The sequence below is a fragment of the Muntiacus reevesi genome, chromosome 5, assembly GCF_963930625.1.
Source record: "Muntiacus reevesi chromosome 5, mMunRee1.1, whole genome shotgun sequence".
Classification (NCBI taxonomy): domain Eukaryota; kingdom Metazoa; phylum Chordata; class Mammalia; order Artiodactyla; family Cervidae; genus Muntiacus; species Muntiacus reevesi.
The window spans coordinates 38,875,059-38,896,601 of record NC_089253.1 but is presented as its reverse complement, the minus strand read 5'-3'; the positions used below and the strand labels follow the sequence as shown (position 1 = coordinate 38,896,601).

The following is a 21,543-nucleotide window of genomic DNA, read 5'->3' as shown; positions in this document are numbered from 1 at the left end:
GAAGAAAGGCCATCTGGCTGTGGGTCTGTGGAGTTCTAAAGGTGCGCGGGGGGAAGAGCTCCTCAGTCAGGGCTAGGAAGCGGGCACAGACCACCATTCAGGTAAAGGACCAACGGCAGAGGGAAAAGGGTAAAAGTCCTCAGGAGGTTTGGAGGCTAGGAACAGACCGGGCTTCGTGAAGGACCCGCCTTTATCCACCAGGTAAATATGGGGTTGAGGATACAGCCCCATGGGTCTCTACTGCCCCTCGAAGGAGGGCACAGCACGCCCTAAGTCATCCATCAAGGAAACGGCCGACTGTCAAGCAGGAGGCCCGGCTAGAAACCCGGCTCAGGCCTCGTGGCTGCTCTGTGAATATTCATGACCTTGGGGCCAATCAACGTCTCAACCGCTCAGAGCACACCAATTGGCTTACCGCATGCAGATAAGCATCGTGGACAGTTTTCCAAAAGCTGGTAGAGACCTAATTCCGGCAGGAAACGGAACCCTGAGCCGAAAGAGCTCGGTTTTAGCAGGAGCGTACTGCGCGATTGGCCGACGGTACGTCACTTCCTATTGGACCGGCGGAAGTTGCTTCCGAGAGCGTTGCCATTTGTAGGAGGGAGTTCCGGTCGTGGCTGAGGTGGTTGCATTTTGTCAGAGAGTCACGATGGCTGCAGTGGATTCAGATATCGAGCCGCTGCCTCGTGGGGGTTTCCGCTGCTGCCTCTGCCACATCACTACAGCCAACCGTAAGCGGTGGCTCCTCGGGGGGGCGGTTTCGTCTTTGGGTTCTAGCGAAGATTAGGGTTACAGGCCATAGTTCTTGCCAAGTCTGTTGGTAGGGTCTCACCTCCGTTTTCTCTCCGCCGTCCGGAGGGATTACAAAGTGGGGAGAGTCCCAGCACCTTACACCCCAGCGTCCCCGTATCTGAAATCTCCACGATGGAAATTTCGTTATTTTATTCCCTCTTTAACTGTCAGGTATTGGACATCCAGCTCTAGGGCGGGGAGAGGGAATTTAAAGAGGTGAAGAAGCTCACACTCTAGAGATGGAGATAATTTTCAATACCCTCTGTTTGAAAAGCTGCATGATCACAGAGAAGGTAGTAGGGAAAGAAGCCCTACAAGAGGAGCCCCCCAAAGGCAGAGATGTGAAGTAGCGTGGTATGCATATTAGGAACGTGGGTTTGGAAAAGGAGACCACGTCCTTTTATGACAGTGCAAGAGGCCCAGTGAAACCTCAGCTTCCACTTCTGAAGTCTGAAATCATAATCTCACCTAAACATGATCATTCATTTTTCTTTTTCATTGTGAATGAGAAATGCCCTACCACTGTCCAGTAGGGCAAGCCAGAAATCCAGGATAGTCTTCTCTGGCCCCACATAACACTTGGTGATGTCAGACAGCTGACTCAAAGGGAAATAGAAAATTAAAAAATCAGCTATGTTTCCCCACATTCAGCATGTCCCAGACTTGGGCCAAGTGCTATGTGTGAATAGTATCTATATGGTAGGAAGTATTAATATCTATTTCATACCTGAGGAGACATGAATAGCGAGGTTAAGTTACTTGCCCAAGATTTCATACACTCTGACAGAGCTGGGATTTGTTTCTTGGTAGTGTGACTTATGATTCTGCCCTTGGAATCTCTGTATTATACTCAGAAATGATAAGTGGGAGATAGTGTAGGGTCCTGATTCATTTAGTTCATCTATGTATTGAAGTCAGGAGGAGAAGGGAATGACAGAAGATGAGATGGTTGGATGGCATTACTGACTCGATGAACATGAGTTTGGGCAAGCTCCAGGAGTTCGTGATGAACAGGGAAGCCTGGTGTGCTGCAATCCATGGTGTTGCAAAGAGTTGGACACGACTGAGCAACTGAACTGAACTGATATATGACCTGGATAAGTTATCTGTTAGTTTCTTTACCATGTGCAGGTGTTGCTCTATCTTGCACTTATAGGTGGTTTAAGAAATACTTGTGTACAACCAGTTCTCCTGGGGACCACTTAGAATGCACTGTACAGACAGATGGACAAGCGAGGAAGCTGAAAGGAGCCAGGACTTTGTTATTCAAAAGTCACAGTTTCAACGGCTTGGAAGAATCAGTAGGATCTCAGTATGCAGAGAACAAAGTCAGAGTAGGTGCACTGAAGTGCGACTCAGATGCTTTGGTCTCACGCTTGTCTCTGCAGGACCCAGCCTGGATGCCCATCTGGGGGGCCGGAAGCACCGGCACCTGGAAGAACTACGAGCTACTCGAAAGGCCCAGGGGCTTCGAAGCGTGTTTGTCAGTGGCTTTCCCCGGGATGTGGGTTCTGCTCAGCTCTCCGAGTACTTCCAGGCATTTGGACCTGTGGCCAGTGTCGTCATGGACAAGGACAAGGTAGAGTGAATGACTCGGGGTAAAGAACGAGTCACGTGTGCTGCACACCAAGAGAAACGAGGGCGAGAAACCAACAGCCTGTTTTTTCGACTTCCTAGTGTGACTTGCCCGTGGTGGGCACCCCAGTGCTTGGACTAGTCTAGCTTTGTGTCTCTCACCCTCGCCCCTTACCCCTGCTGGGATTTTATCAGTTCGTCAGAGTTAGTCATTGGGGAACTTGGTCGTTTATTTCTTCTATCAGTCTTTCACTTGCCAAATATTTGTTAATTGCTAATTTTGCACTAGGCTCCCCTGTCAGGGAACTAAGATCCTGCAAGCCATGTGGCGCTGCCAAAAAAAAAAAAATCTTGGGCAAATTACTTAACCTTGCTATTCATGTCTCCTCAGATATAAAATGGAGATAATAATAGTACCTGGGGCTTCCCTGATAGCTCAGACGGTAAACCTGGGTTCGATCCCTGGGTCAGTAAGATCCCCTGGAGAAGGAAATGGCAACCCACTCCAGTATTCCTGCCTGGAAAATCCCATGGACTGAGGATCCTGGTAGGCTACAGTCCATGGGGTCGCAGAGTCAGACACGACTGAGCGACTTCACTTCACTTCAACAGTACCTACCGGGCATGCATGCTCAGTTGCCTCAGTCATGTCTGACTCTGTGACCCAGTGGACTGTAGCCTGCCAAACTCCTCTGTCCGTGGGATTCTCCAGGCAAGAGTAGTGGAGTGGGTTACCATGCTCTCCTCCAGGGAATCACCCAACTCAGGGATCGGACCCTCATCTCCTGTGTCTTCTGGATTGGAGGTAGATTCTTTACTGCTGAGCCGCCAGGGAAGCCTTAGTGTCTATCACATAGATATTCATATATAGCACTTGGCTGAGAGTCTGGTACATAGTGAATGTGGGAAAACTTAGCTGATTTTTTAAAAAACTTTATTTTTGGCTGAGCTAGGTCTTTGTTGGTGTGCATGGCTTTCTCTTAGTTTTAGTGAGTGGGGGCTACTCTTCATTGCAGTGCACGGGCTTCTCATTTGCAGTGGCTTCTCTTGTTACGGAGCAGAGGCTGTAGGTGCATGGACTTCAGTAGTTGCGGCACACAGCTTCGATAGTTGTGGCACACAGACTTAGTTGCATGTGAAATCTTCCCAGACCAATGCATATCCCCTGCACTGGCAGGTGGATCTTTACCATTGAGCCACCAGGGAAGCCTTTTAGGGTGTTCTATATATAAGGTCATGTCACCTGAAAACAGTGATAGTTTTGCTTCTCCTTCCCAATCTGATGCCCTTTTTTTCTTTTTCTTGTCTAGTTGTTCTGACTGGGACTGTGCTAAATAAGAGTGGTGAGGATGAACATCCTTGTTCCTGATTTTAAAGGGCTAGCTCTCAAGTTTTTACTATTGAGTATGATGTTAACTGTGGGTTTGTCATATATGACTTTTAGTATGTTGAGGTACATTCCTTCTATGCCTGTTTTATTGAACTTTTATCGTAAATGAATGCTGAATCTTGTCACATGCTTTCTCCTGGATCTATTGAGATGATCATATTTTTATCCTTCAGTTTGTTAAAGTATGTGTCATGTTGATCGATTCATGGATGTTAAACCATCTCTTCATCCCTGAAATAAATCCCACTTGATTGTGGTGTATGATCCTTTTAATGTATTATTGTATTGGGTTTATTAATACTTTGTTGAGGATTTTTGTATCTGTGTTTCCCAGAGATAATGGCCTGTAGTTTTCTTTTTTTGTATTGTCTCTGTCTGGTTTTGATATTGGTGACCTTGACCATGTAAAAATAAGTTAGGACGTGTTCTCTCCTCTTCAATTTTTTGGAGTATTTTGAGATCCTAGACTTTTGTTTTTTGGGAAACTTTTTGATTACTGTTTTAGTCTCCTTACTAACGATCAGTCTGTTCAGATTTTCCATTTCTTCCTGATTCAGTCTTGGAAGGTTGTGTGATTCTAAGAATTTGTCCGTTTCTCCGGGTTGTCCAGGTTGTTGGTGTATGGGTGTTCACGTTCATAGTATTCTCTTACCTTTTGTATTTCTGTGGCATCCACTGTTATTTCTCTTCTTTCTTTTCTGATTTTATTTATCAGAGCCTTTTCTCTTTTTTTCTTAGTAAGTCTAGCTAAAGTTTTGTCACAGTACCACACTGTCTTAATTACTATAGAGGGCTCCTTTTTATAAGCAGAATGAGGTTCTATCTTTACCACTGAAGAGAATATAATGGAATATGGACATGGGGACTTCCGTGGTGGTCCAGTTGCTAAGACTGTGCTCCCAATGCAGGGGGCTTGGGTTCAATCCCTGGTCAGGAAACGAGATCCCACATGCCACAACTAAGACCCAGTGCAGCCAAATAAATAAATTAATTAAAAAAGAATATGGACTTAAAAAAAACCAAAAAACAGGATTTATGTGTTTATGGTTACACCTAACACAGTGATCATTACATGGATTCTTAAAAGAATCTAGTTAAAGCAGGAAAAGTTAGGAGGTGAGTTTAGTGTAACCAGTGAAATGTTACTGGGATGTTACTGGGATGAAATGTTACTGGGATGACTGCAGTTTGATGAAATAAGTAAAATGAAGTTTTTCAGAGGCAGGCTTGGGTAAGAATAAAATGCGTGCAATTTGAGTGAGAGAGATAATTGCTTTTCTAAATATGTTCTCCAGTGGGAATTCCTTGGTCGTCCAGTGGTTTGAACTCTGCACTTTCACTGCCGAGCTCGAGGGTTCAGTCATTGGTTGGGGAATTAAGATTCCATAAGCCTTATGTCACAGCTAAAAAATAAATAAATATGTTCCCTGATGTTATAGAAACAGGAAGCAAATATTTCCAATTTATAGAGTGGTCCCCATTTTGAAGATTCTCACCTACTGTTAGACTGTGTGTTTGGATTCTTGGTTCCAGAACTGTCCTCATTGTCCCTGTTGTGGTTTGACAGGGAGTGTTTGCCATCGTGGAGATGGGGGACCTGGGTGCCCGGGAAGCTGTTTTGTCACAGCCCCAGCATAGCCTGGGAGGACATCGCCTGAGGGTCCGGCCACGGGAGCAGAAAGAGTTCCAGAGCCCAGCCTCCAGGTCCCCCAAAAGAGTGGCCCCTGACAGTCACCAGCTGATCAAAGCACTCGCTGAGGCCCCGGACGTGGAAGCACAAATGGTGAAGCTCGTGGGGCTGAGGGAGCTCTCTGAGGCTGAGCGGCAGCTTCGGAGCCTCGTGGTGGCCCTGATGCAGGAGGTCTTCACAGAGTTCTTCCCTGGTGAGTCACCGCCCTGCTGTGTCTGAGCCCTCTGTGTCTGCATCCCCAGCCTCCCTCAGCTAGTGGTGTTCACTTGCTTGCTTTTCCATCTTTGTGCCACGTTATGTTCTTCCACCACTTACTCCCTGCAGTGTCTCTTGACCTTTATTCTCTTCTCGGCACCCAGGCTGTGTGGTCCATCCTTTTGGCTCTTCCATAAACAGCTTTGACGTCCATGGCTGTGATCTTGACCTCTTCCTGGATCTGGGGGACTTGGATGAGCCCCAGGTATGTGACCGTGGAGGCAGCTGTGAAGAGTCAGTGGAAATGGTCATGTGACGCTGGGCGAGCCCTTGACCTCTCATGCCTTAGTTTCTTGTCTGTAAAATGGGGATAATAGGACCTGCCTGAAAGGGTTATTATGATTGGAGAAACATGGATGTGATTGGATAGGATAAAATGAACCGACATGGAATAGGTGACATTTGTAACAGGGAAAAAAAATTTCAAAATGGCACATGTAATATCTTACTGGAAGAGATATATATATGAAATGACATACAATAGTGGGTTATGTTTTTGCTTATCTGTGTTTTGTAACATCTAATGTACAGGTTCTGCCTTGGGAGTAGGAAAGGGTTATTATTTTTTAAATAGACTATTTTTTAGAACTGTTTTAGAGTCATAGCAAAATTGAGCAGAAGATACAGAATTCCCATATATCTCTCCCCTGCCAAAGGTGTTTTTTGCTTTTTTTTTTTTTTTTTTACTGTACCCTGCAACTTGCAAGACCTTAACTTCCTGACCAGGAATCAAACCTATGCCCCCTGCAGTGGAAGTGCAGAGTCCTAACCACTGGACCACCAGGGAGTTCCTCCTTTAGTCTTATTCAATCTAAAACAGTTCCTCTACCTTTTTTTGCTTTTCCTGACAGTAATATTTTTGTAAAATGTAGACTGTTTATTTTATGGCATTAAAAGGTTAATTTTAAAAAAGGCCTGTAAGGATTAAAAGAGTTACTACTTTTATAAAGCCTTTAGAATAGGGCCTGGCCTATAATAAGTTTTAATAGATATATCTTAGAGATGGAATGTTCCCCAGTTAGGGGACAGCAGGAGAGACAGTTACCCAGCCCATTTCCATCCACAGACAGCCCCAAAGGCTCCAGAATCTCCCTCCTTGGACTCGGCCCTGGCATCCCCACTGGATCCTCAAGCCCTGGCCTGTACCCCAGCCTCCCCTTCAGACTCACAGCCTCCAGCTTCTCCTCAAGACTCGGAAGTCCTGGACTTTGAAGCCCCTTCCTCCTCACTGGCACCCCAGACTCCAGACTCTGCTTTGGCCTCTGAGACTCTTGCCTCTCCCCAGTCCCTGCCTCCAGCCTCGCCACTGCAGGAGGACCAGGGAGAGGGGGACCTGGGGAAGGCTGTGGAACTGGCAGAGGCCCTGAAGAGGGAGAAAGCAGAAGGGGGAGCCATGCTGGAGCTGGTGGGATCCATCCTTCGGGGCTGTGTTCCTGGAGTGTACCGAGTCCAAACCGTGCCCTCTGCCCGGCGCCCTGTGGTCAAGTTCTGCCATCGGCCTTCAGGTCTCCATGGTGACGTCTCCCTCAGTAACCGGTACCTTTGAGGTGGTGGGGGAAGGCCAGCTGGCACTCTGGGGAGGGGGAGGGGGCGCCCTGCACCAGCTGAGTCTTGAGGTTGTCCTTACTTAGTCCTGTCTCTCTTTCTGACACTCATCTCATGTCTGGCTTTCATTTCAGTGTTTGGAAAGTATGTTTCTTGGGATACTGATTTTAAGGATTTAGGGAAGAGTTCCATGGTTGAGTAAGTTTGGGAAATGCTAAGTTAACGCAGGCAAGTTTCTCCCTTCCCTCCTCTCCCACTTGCTCTTTCCTTCTCTCTCCCTTCCTGTCTTTGTTTCTTTGCATAGTAAATGTTCTGATCAGTCTTATAATAACATGCTCTGTGACTCTCCAAGACATTTATAGGATGTAGTGTTTCCCAAACACATTTGATGTGTTGCGTTTTTTTTTTTTTTTAAGAAGCAGCATTCGTTTTTTTTAAAAATTATTATTTATTTTCAGCTGCACTGGGTCTTCATTGCTTGCAAGGGATTTCTCAGGTTGGGGTGAGCGGGAGCTACTTTGTTGTGGTTTGTGGGCTTTTCTTGTTGCAGAGCACAAGCTCTAGGTGCGAGGGCTTCAGTAGCTGTGACAACGGGGCTTCAGTGCGCCGAAGCATGTGGATCTTCCCAGACCAGGGCTTAAACCCATGTCCTCTGCATTGGCAGGTGGATTCTTACCCACTGTGCCACTAGGGATGTCCCATTTGGTGTTCTTTTGTACACACTGTCCTCAGACCATGTCAGAGAAAACACCTCGGGAAACCCTCTTTTGGCCTTATTCCCGCTGGCCGCCATTACACAGTCTGGAGTGAGAGCTGGGGGGTGACAGGCTCCTGAGCCCCGACACCCCGCCTGCCCTCTGTCTTAGGCTGGCCCTGCACAACTCCCGCTTCCTGAGTCTCTGCTCTGAGCTGGATGGGCGAGTACGGCCGCTTGTGTACACTCTGCGCTGCTGGGCTCAGGGTCAAGGGCTGTCAGGTGAGAATGAATCAGGACAGTGGGGGCTGCGCTGGTGTCGGGGCAGAGGCTGGGATTCAGGGGGAGAAGGAAGCGGGTTTGAGAAAACTGCCAAGGAGGGGGTCAGAACTGCCTCTGATCTAACGAGAATTAATTATTTATGCAGGGAGTGGCCCACTTCTCAATAACTACGCCCTGACCTTGCTCGTGATCTATTTCCTTCAGACCAGGGACCCTCCTGTGTTGCCCACTGTGTCCCAGCTCACCCAGAAAGCAGGTACAGCAGCCTGGCCTTCACCCGCCCTATCTCCTGAGCTTCATCTCTCTTCTTCATCCTAGACATACTGAGCTTCCTGGGAATGAGATCTCTCCTGTCACTACCATCTCCACCCCCCAAGCCCCCACCTATCTTCCTGCTTTCAGGTTGACCTTCAACTTTTTTACTTTCATAGGTGAGGGTGAACAGGTGGAGGTTGATGGCTGGGACTGTAGTTTCCCCAGAGATGCCTCGAGACTGGAGCCCAGCACCAATAAGGAGCCTCTGAGTGAGTCTGGGGAGCCTGGGAGGGGACTAACAAGTGGTATTAATGACACAGTTACTGGCACACAGCAGCCTTGAGGGTTAGTTAATATCGTTATTGCCACTTTACAGATGAAGAAACTGTGCCTTGGAGTAATGAAGTGGCTTGCCCAAGGTTATGTTGCTAGCAGGGGGAAGGCGCAGTATCTGGGGGGCACTGTGGGGAGAGAGGTCTGACCTCTTGTTTACTGGGATCAGAGGAGCCTGGCTCTGGCACTCCTCTGAGCCACTTAGGAGGGAAAAGGCAAGTCCAAATCAGGGAACGGCTATGGAGCAAGGCTGATCTCAGGTCTGGCCTCTAAGGGACCCGTCTTCCCTGCTCTTCCTCTTTCCTCCAGGTTCCCTGCTGGCCCAGTTCTTCTCCTGTGTCTCTTGTTGGGATCTCCGTGGCTCCCTGCTGTCCCTACGGGAGGGTCAGGCACTACCTGTGGCAGGGGGCCTGCCCTCTAATCTCTCGGAGGGCCTGCGCCTCGGCCCCATGAATCTCCAGGACCCCTTTGACCTAAGTCACAATGTGGCAGCCAACGTGACCAGCCGGGTGGCCGGGAGGCTACAGAACTGTTGCCGAGCGGCAGCTAATTACTGCCGAAGCCTCCAGTACCAGCGGCGGTCGTCCCGGGGTCGGGACTGGGGGCTGCTTCCCCTTCTGCAGCCCAGCTCCCCCAGCTCCATGCTCTCTGCAACACCTATCCCCTTACCCCCTGCTTCCTTCACCCAGCTCACTGCTGCGCTGGCCCAGGTATTAAGGGAAGCCTTAGGGTGCCATATAGAACAGGGAACCAAGAGACTGTGGTCAGAGGGAGGTGGCCCTGGGGAGCCCGCCCAGGGAGGGACAAGCAAAAGAGCAAAACTAGATGGACAGAAGAAAAGCTGTAAGGAGGGGTCAGAGGAGCAGCAGGGATGTGCAGGGGAGCATGGTGAAGATGGCGTGGAAGAGATGGTCATAGAGGTTGGAGAGTCATGGCAGGACTGGGCGATGCAGAGCCCTGGGCAGCCGGGGGAGCTACCCCTGATGACCGGAAAGCATCGAGCCACCAGAGAAGAGGGGCAGTCAGGCATCGAGGCGCTGGCTGAGCAGGGGCCCAGAGGACCTGAGGCAGCCTGCAAAGGGTCTCAGGCTGAGGCCGAGAAGCGGGTGTCACTCTCAGTGAGCTGGCGCTGCGCCTTGTGGCACCGTGTGTGGCAGGGGCGGCGGCGTGCCCGGAGACGCCTGCAGCAACAAATCAAGGAAGGAGGTGGAGCTGGTGCTGGCTCGGGAGCAGAGTGGCTGGCAACTGAGGCTCGGGTCACCCGGGAGCTGCGGGGACTGAGCAGTACTGAACAGAGGCCAGAGGCCGAGCCGCTCCTGACCTTCGTGGCGTCCGCCTCCCAGGCTGGCCAGAGTCTCACTGTGACCCCACTCCAGGATTCTCAAGGCCTGTTCCCTGGTCTCCATCATTTCTTACAGGTTTTCCTCCCTCAAGCACTTCGAAACCTGCTTAAGTGAAGATGGGGACCCTGAAAGGCAATAAAGCTGCTAGTTTAATGAACACTAGTTTCCTCTGTTTCCACCTGGTGATAATACTCCTTCCCCACCAAATGCTTAGTGCAGCCCCAGAGGTACCTCCTCTTGTCACCCTAAAATAGGTCTCCCACGCTGTTTCCTTTCATGCCCAGGGCAAGTGATTGGCACCTGGACCCTCTCAATACTGAGTTCTGGAAAGATGGAGTGCTGGGTGGATGGCTTGAGCTGCACCTGGGAAGAACCAAGTTTCCATACTTATTTACATTACTGCCCAGATCATGAATGGTGATGGGGCTTGAAATTTGGGTTCAGGGTTCTAAATCCATTCTCTTCATATTGGGTAAAAAATGTTCAGATCTGAGCATGGGTAAAGGGAAACCCCTCAGTTGAACTGTCAGCCCTTACAGGGTGACAGGACTTGTCTGTGTTCTCCCCCAGTCCCTCCCCTGTTGTGGGTCCCCAGAAGAGTGCCTCTTCTCTCAGTCACAGCATCTCTGTTTAATGGAAAAGGCCTCACTTTTACGGAGGGTTTCAGACCTGGGCTTGGGTTAGATGTACAATCTCTCTTCTAGAAAGTTGGAACAAAAGGAGCGTGGGACCCCGCCACCTCCACGCAGTTGCCACCCCAATGAGGGTCACACGACCACGATGTGGGTCTGGCACGACCTCCACCAAATCACCGCGGGACAGGCGACCCGGAGGGGAACGCCTCTGGTGCCCCGCGAGATGCCGAGCTGGCAGCTCTGCCACGTAGCTGTAGAAAGGCGGCTTTCCAGCCAGGACTCAGCGTCTCCGCGCGGTCTACCTCCACGTCCGGACTCGGTTTGGCCATCCCCCACTGCGCAGGCGCGAGTTTTTTCCGAGCTGGCCAGCTGGCCCCACCCACTTCTTTTTTCATTCTGCTGCTGCGGGATACCGAACTGTCGTGCGTAAGCCTTCTATGCCGTTCTCGCTTTCCGGCTGCTGTTTCTCCACGGCTCTCCCCTTCCCCCCCTCCCTTCTCTCCCTGACGACTTACTTTGCGGCAGCGCGGAGAACCCCACCCCCTTTCTCTGCGGAATCACCATGGCGGCTGGGGTAAGTTTGCCGGCTCTGGCGATACGGGTCATCCTATCCGACGCCATCCTCTGCCTGAGCGGGCTCAGCCGGCGTCAGAGGGGTTCTGCAGCTGAGTCAGGAACTGATCCGGGGTTTAGAGATCGTACTGTTCGAGAGTAGGGCCTCCAGGCCCCAGAGGGGAACTGGGGCTAGGGTTCTGGGAGGCCAAAGAGGTGGAAGGGTCTGGGGTAGAGGAGAAAAGGGATGCCAGATTCTGGCAGTCTGGAGCTTGATAAAGGAGTTCGGGTTCATTGCCGCCTCGAGACGTGGGATCCAGGCAGGTTGGCAAAACTTTTGTGACCGTTTTGTGGGGCAACAGGAGGGACAGGGCGAAGAGGAGGGTCTTTATGGGCAGGTACGGCTGGCCACGGTTAAGGGTGGTCCGGCGGGGAGGTTTGGGAGCGAGAAGAGTCTCCGGACAGGGAAGTCAGGCCAATTGGACCTCTCTGGCCAGGTTAATAGAAGGGGAGAAGGCAACCCGGAGACCTCACTGCGGGACAGGACCGAAGAAATGGAATGCGTGACAAGAAAGGGTTTTTAGGGAGACCGAGTTGATTTAAGATGCCATTCGGTTCCCGTGGCTATTCGGAGGGTGCTCGGAAATGTCTTGGTCGATGTGTGAGTCTTGGAAACAAGGGTGATACTTCTGAAGGGTGAACGGCTCAGCAGTAGAGTAGTAAGGCACTCGGGAACCACGAATGAATGAACAAGGGCTCTGGGAAGGGAGGGCTGTGTATTTGTTGGCAGATGGAGTTTGAGGGACCTAAAAGTTCTGTATTTCTTGAAAATATATTTGAGGGGAAGAGAATGCTTCTAGAGACGTCCTTAGAGAAGGTCAAATCTGTCAACAAGCTTTATTTAGCAGTCGGTGTGTAGTTCTGTCCTCGGTATTTCAGGGGACTCTGGTTACACTTGACAGCAGACACGGAAGAACTAACTTGGTTCACCAGAGAGAGTGAGGTGAAACGGATTGGGATTACTCAGGGAAGTCATTCCCCGGAAACCTTTAGGACTGGGACCTTTCTAGTCATCAATGTTTTTGTTCGGTGTCTTTTCCCCACAGACCCTGTACACTTACCCTGAAAACTGGAGGGCCTTCAAGGCCCTCATTGCCGCTCAGTACAGCGGGGCTCAGGTCCGCGTGCTCTCCGCACCACCCCACTTCCATTTTGGCCAAACCAACCGCACCCCCGAATTTCTCCGTAAATTTCCTGCTGGCAAGGTGAGTAGGGAAGTGGAAGAGGGGTCTTTGGTCCTGAGAACCCAAGGAGAACTGAGAAGCCATCACTCTGAAAATGGCTTCCATCTTTAAATGGGATCTTTTCATGTTATTTTTTTCCCCTACACTTAAGAGAGTTAAAAAAAAAACTTTTATTTTGAGCTAATGGTGATTGTAGTTAAAAATAGTACAGAATTCTTCAGTGATTTCCTGTAAAACTCACAAGCTTCTTTGAGGCAGACTGAATGAATTTTGACTGATTTCAGTGCAAATATCAATAGGTCAGATATATGCTGTGAATGAAATTCTTGCCCCAAGAGGCTTACGGAGGTAGATGAATAGTCATTAAGTCAAGTCCAGTGGGGAAGTACATGGTAATACTCTGGATAATATAGACTGCAGTAGAGGATTTGGTTTCTTGCCTTTTGCTTATTTGATTGAGGAATTACGTACAAATATCTAATAATATCTAAATTTGGGGGGTTTCTTATGTGAGTTCACATTGTAGGGGATAGCAGGTTAGTCATGTAGTTTTGGTTCTTGAGTTTCAGACAGTATTAAGAGTTGGATTAGCAAGGGATATCAGCCTTATATAAAAACTATTCAAAACACTTGAGCCTCCTGGACTTGACTAGTGAGAAACTGCTGTGTATTTTACTTTTGACTGTTTTGTCACCAGGTTCCAGCCTTTGAGGGTGACGATGGATTCTGTGTGTTCGAGAGCAATGCCATTGCCTACTATGGTAATCTGCAGTGGCTGTGGGAGTGGGAGGGTTTGGAGGTGGTGAGGCGTAGGGAGGATGGGGGAGCTGGAGTGGACAAGGAGAGGAATTTCCAGGCACCTGGATTGGTCTTGGCATAACCCCAGAGTTCTGACCTTCGTGTTCTGCCTCTGCAGTGAGCAACGAGGAGCTGCGGGGAAGTACTCCCGAGGCAGCAGCGCAGGTGGTGCAGTGGGTGAGCTTTGCTGATAGTGACATAGTGCCACCAGCCAGCACCTGGGTGTTCCCTACCCTGGGCATCATGCACCACAACAAGCAGGTGAGCCTTGGAGCTTGGGGGAGACCATGGGCCGGGGAGGCATCAGCTCCTGAGCATCCGGGAGGAAGGAATAGGAAGGGCGATGCCAAGAACACCTAAATAGCAAATACCTAATCTTTGGGGTGTAAGCTGGGAGTGCTGGGAAGCGCTGGGCTCTTGATGGTATCTGGACTCTTTGTCTAACAGACCCAGTGCGGGTGGGAGGTCTGAGTGGACAGACCAGAGATTTTTGCTGTAAAAAGATTGTATCAGATGGTAAGAGAGTATAGTTAGACCAGATGACCTCTGAGGTGGCTTCTAAAATTCAAAGATGTATGACTGTGATTAGTACAGTTTGAAATGAAGCCACACTGCACCCTGAAGAAATTTAACATTGAGGGCTTCGTTTGCAGTGAGCCAGGACTTAGCGGAATAGCTATCTTGGTTCTTTATTGCGGGAGAAGGGCAGGGACAGGGCTTGCTACCCCCTGCTGAGTCTGATCATTTTGAATCAATAGGCCACAGAGAATGCAAAGGAGGAGGTGAGGCGAATTCTGGGGCTGCTGGATGCTCACTTGAAGACGAGGACTTTTCTGGTGGGCGAACGCGTGACGCTGGCTGACATCACAGTTGTCTGCACCCTGTTGTGGCTTTATAAACAGGTGAAATTTATAAAGAATCGGGTTGGCAGGGGGTAGGTGAAGGTTAGAAACCAAGTGACAAGTCTGCCAGGTTGCCTGTATTTTACTGATGTAAGAGGGTCTGAGGTGACAGCTAGTTCTTTTTTTTAAAAGTATTTATTTGTTTACTTATCTAATTGTGCTACGTGTTAGCTGGGCATGCAGGATCTTTTTTTGTTGTTGTTAATAGCTGTGCTGGGTCTTCATTGCTTCCTTGGCTTTTCTCTAGTTGCGATGAGCAGGGGCTCCTCTGCGTGATGGTGTGCAGGCCTCTCATTGCAGTGACTTCTCTGGTTGCAGAGCACAGGCTCTAGGGTGTGGGCTTTAGTAGTTGTAGCTCCAGGCTCTAGAATAGTTGTAGCACAAGGGTGTAGTTGTTCTGTGACATGTGGGCTCTTCTGGATCAGGGCTCGAACCCTTGTGCCCTGCCTTGGCAGGTGGATTCTTTACCCCTGAGCCACCAGGGAAGCCCCAACAGCTAGTCTTAATTGAGGACCACTGTTAACTGGAAAAGTGGGCTTGCCTCTTGAGGGGCGTTGAGCAGGACAAAGAAGGGTTTATTACTACTTGTAGCAGGTAAGGAAAACACCAGGTGTCTATCCTAACAGCAAAATTGGAGAAGTTTCAAGCTAAGGTGAAGGAAATGGCCACCCACCCAAATATTCTTGCCTGGGAAATCCCATGGACAGAGGAGTCTGGTGAGCTATAGTCCATAGGGTCACAACAGTCAAACGTGACTGAGCACGCACGCACACACATACTCATGAAGGGGCTTGGATGGCTAATGGTTTGCACCTTAATTGAAGTCACAAGGGTCAGAAACTGCCAATATCATTGCCCCTTTGGTTCCAGTTGATCCGGTAGTTGAGGGCTTTAGGCTAATCTTTATCGTTGAAACAAGATTGGGAGTCTTTACTACTGGTATAATATCTTTGCTGTTGTTACTTCTCTTTCTGTAATCTTTTGTTCCTGTGATCTTTTATTCCTTTGATGGTTGATGGTTTAGTTGCTAAGTTGTATCTGACTTTGGCAACCCCACAGACTGTAGCCCACCAGGCTCTTCTGCCCATGGGATTCTCCAGGCAAGAATACTGGAGTGGGTTGCCACGCCCTCCTCCAGGATATCTTCCTGACCCAGGGATTGAACTCCTGCATTGCAGGTGGATTCTTTGCCACTAAGCCACCAGGGAAGCCCTTAAGATCATTAATTACTATGACCTGTTCAAAGACAAGTATTCTAGCCAGATTCAGATCACAGAATGGCTTGGGCCACAAATGACTGTTCTTATGTTGAGAAAGTCATGCCTGGTTCTCTTTTAATGTGGACCCCCTAACCCTATCTTCTTACATCGCAACTGCTTCCCCTCCTGAGAAGTTCAGTACTATTCTGTCGCCCTTAATTTCTGTTTGGCAGCTGTTATGTTTAGTTTGTTCCCATGTTTCTAGGGCAGCCTGTTTATGTTTAGTTGTGAAGACAGAGGTAGGGGTGGCGGCTTCAGCATTAGGATCTTTGGAGGCAGAACTTGGAATAGTTCTTGGCTTCAGTACTCATTGGTTGTTGTGGGGGGCGGCTTTGGGGGGGGCTGTGTATGTGAACTCCATTAGTCTTTTTCTCCTCATGGAATTTGTAAAACCAAAGTAGTAATAATCACCATTGAGGTTACTGGGTTAAAGAAGATGGATGGCACATTGCTGGTCCTAAACAGCAGTTCTTGAACCGATGCTGGTCCAGAATAGTAACGTGATAACCGCAAAGAAACAAGCACCTACTCTTGTCAGAGCCTGTGCCAAGGCCTAACGGGGACCATCTTAGTGAGTCTTTGCATGTTGTGTGGGCAAGAGAAATGTAACCCGCCAAGGGCATGTAGCTTGGAAGTTGTGGGGTAGGATTTGAGAACCAGCAGTACAGAAGTGATGGTGACGTGGCCATGATAGGATTGTTTTCCCTCTGATCTTGGTAAATGGAAACAACGGTAAATGAATTTTTCATGAAGCTGAGTTTAAGGACTGTCTTTCTGAAAGAAAATACTTTTTTTGCTGTCAAATATTTATTTTCTGAACTTTGATGATATGTGTATTTCTCAGATATCACGCAGTTCATGTAGATAGTTTTTGTTATTCTTTTGGTAGAGGGAGTAATTGGTAGCCCTCTGTCGGTCCCAGCCTTTTCAGTTTTACTGACTCATGAAATTGTAGGTATGAATAGCTTTGTAAAAGGAGTAAGGGATGATTTTAAGTATTCCTGCCAAGTCTGTGCATAGTGATTGGGCGGTGGGACCAGCATCCATTAAACCGAATTGGGCTGCTAGAGAGAGACCAGTAAGGTAGGTGGGCATAGCCCTCCTGGGAAAGCTGGTGTCTGGGGGCTGAAAAGGACCTGAAGCTTCAGTGTAGACAGAAGCATGGGTTTCCTGCTCTGTCTCAGGCACATCAGGATGTTTCCCTCCACTGACTTCATGTCTATTCTCGCACCCTGGCAGGTTCTGGAGCCTTCTTTCCGCCAGGCCTTCCCTAACACCAACCGCTGGTTCCTCACCTGCATTAACCAGCCCCAGTTCCGGGCTGTCTTGGGAGAGGTGAAACTCTGTGAGAAAATGGCCCAGTTTGATGGTAAGTCTGAGATTGGGGAACATGCAGGCAGGATCAGGGGACTGATTTGCTCAGTCTTAACCCCTTGATTTCCTGTCTGGGTTCATCTGGATCCCTTACTTTGCGCCCCCAGCAGTTTTCCTCCCATTACTGTGCTTGTACCTGGTTTGGGAGGGATGTGGAAAGAGGCCGGACGCTGACTATTCTCCCTGTCTTTTGCACCAGCTAAAAAGTTTGCAGAGAGCCAGCCTAAAAAGGATACCCCACGGAAGGAGAAAGGTTCTCGAGAAGAGAAGCCGAAGCCCCAGGTGGAGCGGAAGGAGGGCAAAGAGGAGAAGAAGGCGGCCGCCCCTGCTCCTGAGGAGGAGCTGGATGAATGTGAGCAGGCGCTGGCTGCTGAGCCAAAGGCCAAGGATCCCTTTGCCCATCTGCCCAAGAGGTATGGATGTTGGAGGGCTTGGGGCCCAGGATTTTAGGTTGTCCATACAAAACTGAGTTGCTTATCAACAACAGATCGGTGAATTTTCAAAAAGAAAGCAAGTTTCTAGTGCATCTGATGTTTGAGAATATCAGAACTTCTTTCTGGCAAAGAAAGCAGATGGGCCCAGAATTTGGTGTGGAGGTGACTTGCTGGTGACTTGTTTGGTCTTGGGTGCACTTGTCAAAGTGTGAGATGGCTAGGAACTGGTACATCGAGGGGTGCAGGAAGGACGAAGATGGAGAGGCGCCTTGCATCAGCTCTGCTGGGCTGGCTTTGCTGAGGCAGCAGACACCACATCAGTAGCCTTTGATTGTCTTTTTGCTGCACTGGCCTGTATCAAAATTGCTTACTAAGAGAAAGAATGATGACTATAGCTATATAGTGCTTGTCTGATTGTTTCCCAGACGAAGGGAGTTAAACCCCTCAAGGAGAAAGAGGCAGATGAGGTGGGCAACTGTGTAGGGTTCTTGGAAGAAAGAATACAGTAGAGGGGAGATTTTTAGAATCATATCTTTCTTCAGCCACTCCTCTAAGTCACCGTATTAGAGTTTCAAGCAATATGAGAAATGTCTTTCCTGTAGTCACATCACTTAGTTCTGTTATCTGTTTTTCTTGCCCACTCACTCTGCCTTTCCCAAAGCCATCTGTCTTGTCACTAGTTGGTCCTTTGGGATGCAGGATTGTTTGACGTCCCCATTTTGTAGTGGTTTGTATATAGGATGAAGGAGCACACACTGGTGGTGGGCATAAGTATGTGCGGTTATAAACAACAAACATGGTACTGGATAGTTGCTGTAAGAAATCGCTGCTTTCCAATTTGGGGACCAACTTGGGCTGTAGCTGAGATTTCTTCCTACCAGGCACTTCATACAAGAGGCTCCTAACACAGCTGCTCTTTAAAGATGTGTTTCTGAACTTTTTAGCACAAGGTCAGGTCAGGAGTGAGCAGCATTTTTGGTATGTGATAACCAACCCAAACTGTATACGCTATTGTAACATAGATACTGTTAATTATTAGCTGGAGGCATTCACATATTTTGGGTCTGTACACTGGGCAGAAAGTAAATCCGGCAGTAAACATTAATCTTTAGTAAACTGTGCATTCTTTGTTACTGTTTTGGCATGTCTGTTCATACATGTTGGTTGCGTTACCATGGTGCTCTCCTGAGCTGCCCAGATGCTTTTCCCCAGGATTCTTAAAGGGGATGTCTTCAGAGATGAACAGATAAGACTCAGATGAGTTCAGAGTTAACTTTAGTTATTTTAAGACCTTTCAGCTAATTTGTTTCAGGAGCTGTTTAGAGCCTGTGTTCAGTTTAGGGGGAGAAATGGACACATGATCATGAATAATAAAGTTTATAAAGTTCAGACAGTTCAGGAAGAAGTAAAAGAAAACTCCCCAGCTCCACTTGTGAGGTGGTTGAGGCAGTAAAGCCCCTCAAATGAGGTCTCTGATGTGCATTTGGGACGACCCAGGACCTCGGGTTAAAAGACAGTTCTCGGCTATGTTATAAAGTGAGCAAGTCACACTACTTAACCATATTTGTTTATAAAAGGAGGGATGGTAACAGTCTCTGACTCTAGGGTTTGACGACTTATACTAATAATTGAACAAGTTAAACTTCAGTATAAGGGTGTTTAAGAGATCTGTGTCACATTCATGCAGTAGAAAATCATTTAGCCATTAAAACATTTGCAAAACGTTCTCAATAACCAGGCAATGAACAAATTGTGTACGGCACAGAACTACATGCTGCATCTTTGGAACACCACCAACGGGAAATACATTAAAATATTAACGCATCACAAGTGATCTTCAGTCAGCATCTATTTTTATAATTGAAAAAAACAAAACGGAAGCCCTGCTTGCCACGGTGGGAGACATCTCTCCTATACTGATACTGGCGCTGGCATCCTTGGCGTCTGTCCCCATGATAGATTGCTTCAGGGACCACCCGGGGTGTTTAGCACCTGAACTTGTTTCTGGGCAGGGGAACTGGAGGACGCGGGTGCAGGATTTGGCGTGGAGGCCCTTTGAAAACATTCAGCTCTTACATTGCTGTCATGTTGTAGTGTGTGTAACCCGAAGAGGTCTGTGTGATGGGGGTGGGGCGGTGGGCAGCCACTTGGGTGAGTCAGGAACCAAGTGTGACTCATGGAGAGGAGCCCTGGGAGGGGCCAGACGGGAAAAAAGAGGAGTTCTTGCTGTGAGTACTGTGAGTCTCCACCAGGGGGCAGCAGCTCGCCACGCCTTTCTCGGGGCAGATGGTCCTGGGGCCCTCCTGAGCCCCACCCACCCCGGGCTTTGCATACCATGTACCTAGCTGCCCTGGGCCCCTCTCATACCCCTCAGCTCTCCTCCCTTGAGGAGATACGCATCTGCCAGTCCAGTGACTTCCTGTAAAGCAATAGGTTGGAGTGAAAACACCCTTAGCTTCTTTCAGCCTGGCGACATCTGTTGCCTCAGTAGGACCTTCCCCACCTTGACTTCCTTACTTTATTCCCTCCGTGCAGTACCTTTGTGTTGGATGAATTTAAGCGCAAGTACTCCAACGAGGATACGCTCTCTGTGGCGCTGCCGTACTTTTGGGATCACTTTGATAAGGATGGCTGGTCCCTGTGGTACTCTGAGTATCGCTTCCCTGAAGAGCTCACCCAGACCTTCATGAGCTGCAACCTCATCACTGGTGAGAGGATGGCTCTGGGGGGAGGAAGGGAGGCCACGGTAGTGGGCGATGTGATTTCAAAGGCTGAATGTTCTTCTTCCCCTTTAGGAATGTTCCAGCGATTGGACAAACTGAGGAAGAATGCCTTTGCCAGTGTCATTCTCTTTGGAACCAACAATAGCAGCTCCATTTCTGGGGTCTGGGTCTTTCGAGGCCAGGAGCTTGCTTTTCCGGTAAGGAAGGTGCAGGGGAGGTGGGGCGAGGATTTGGGAAATGCACTCATGTTCCTGAGTCAGAGGGCGTCTTGGAGACTTCAAGGAATGTGTCCATGAAAGAGCAGTCATGTTCACAGGCGTCCTGGGCTCTGATGATGGGTGTCTGAGCTGGAAGTAACAGGTGTGGGACAGTGTCCGATAACCTGACCACATGCTTCTTACCTGACTTTTTCTCCCCAGCTGAGTCCAGATTGGCAGGTGGACTACGAGTCATACACATGGCGGAAACTGGATCCCAGCAGCGAGGAGACCCAGACTCTGGTTCGAGAATACTTTTGCTGGGAAGGGGCCTTCCAGCATGTGGGCAAAGCCTTCAATCAGGGCAAGATCTTCAAGTGAACACCTCTTGCCATCGCCCAGCCGCCTGCCCCTGCCCTTCGGGGAGAATGGGGGTCATTAAAGGAAACTGAACATTGAACCCTTCCCTGTGCTGCCTCCTTTGTGGGTGATGACTTCTTCAAAGGGGAGTAGATGTGTTGGAGCAGGGTTCTGTCCGTGCCTGCGGGACCTCCCTGCGCAGGAGAGAAGTCTTCAGAAGAGCAGAGAAGCCGCTCCTCAGTTTGTTTACTGTGTTGCTTCTCCCGTGATGACCATCTTCTAGCCTAGCTGGGAAAGATTGGATGTAGTTAGGAGGTGGTGACATGAGGCTTTGTAACTACCTAATTCCAGACCCTCCCCCGTGAGGGGGGAGACTACCTGCTGGTGGGGGGAGAGCGCAGCACGAACAGCCACTTAACACGCCTCCCCGCCGCTGCTGGGTGGGGCCGCAGCCATTCCCAAGAATCAGTTTTAACACTTCAGACCAACAACAAGACGAGGCACAGACTCCTTGGAACAGATAACTGGCCTGTGGGCCCAACTTGGCAGCAGAGCATCTCTGGGGTATCCCTACTTTCTCACAAGGAAGTGGGCTTCCAAGATTTAAGTAACTTGCCTGTGATCACACGTCTTAGGTGGTGGAGGCAGAATTTTGAACCCAGTGGGTGTCCCTGGAGCCTGTACCATAAACACACCCTGCTGCTTCCTGGAATGTAGAGCAGTCATAAATGTCATTTAACAACCCTGCTCAGACCAGTGCTGGTTGTTTTTTTCTCCTTTGAGCTTAATTTTTATTACACCCTTTTCAGAGATAAGTTGCCCTTCTCTGATGGTCTTTTCTGTCTTGTGAAGAGCATTATGGAGATTCTCCCTGTAAATTTAACAGCTCAGGTGAATTTGGAAACCTGGTT

The 21,543-nt window shown here is 49.0% G+C and overlaps 2 protein-coding genes and 1 non-coding gene across 3 annotated transcripts; 2 read left to right on the top strand and 1 right to left on the bottom strand.

Moving 5' to 3' along the window:
* The first annotated feature begins 600 nt into the window (after positions 1-600).
* Positions 601-10,311, top strand: TUT1 (terminal uridylyl transferase 1, U6 snRNA-specific). The gene is made up of 9 exons (XM_065937494.1): positions 601-731; positions 2,181-2,371; positions 5,325-5,640; positions 5,807-5,907; positions 6,769-7,238; positions 8,114-8,223; positions 8,369-8,479; positions 8,655-8,747; positions 9,121-10,311. The coding sequence occupies exons 1-9, from the start codon at positions 650-652 to the stop codon at positions 10,266-10,268; spliced, it is 2,622 nt and encodes an 873-aa protein (XP_065793566.1). The 5' UTR covers positions 601-649; the 3' UTR covers positions 10,269-10,311.
* On the bottom strand, positions 6,417-6,489 carry TRNAG-UCC (transfer RNA glycine (anticodon UCC)). Its single transcript has one exon. It is a non-coding gene; the product is annotated as a tRNA-Gly (tRNA).
* A 902-nt stretch (positions 10,312-11,213) lies between the features above and the next one.
* EEF1G (eukaryotic translation elongation factor 1 gamma) lies at positions 11,214-20,732 on the top strand. The gene is made up of 10 exons (XM_065937495.1): positions 11,214-11,363; positions 12,448-12,606; positions 13,283-13,346; positions 13,502-13,644; positions 14,142-14,285; positions 16,784-16,913; positions 17,118-17,331; positions 19,888-20,060; positions 20,148-20,272; positions 20,495-20,732. Exons 1-10 carry the CDS (start codon positions 11,352-11,354, stop codon positions 20,651-20,653), a joined length of 1,323 nt encoding a protein of 440 aa, XP_065793567.1. The 5' UTR covers positions 11,214-11,351; the 3' UTR covers positions 20,654-20,732.
* Positions 20,733-21,543: the final 811 nt, after the last annotated feature.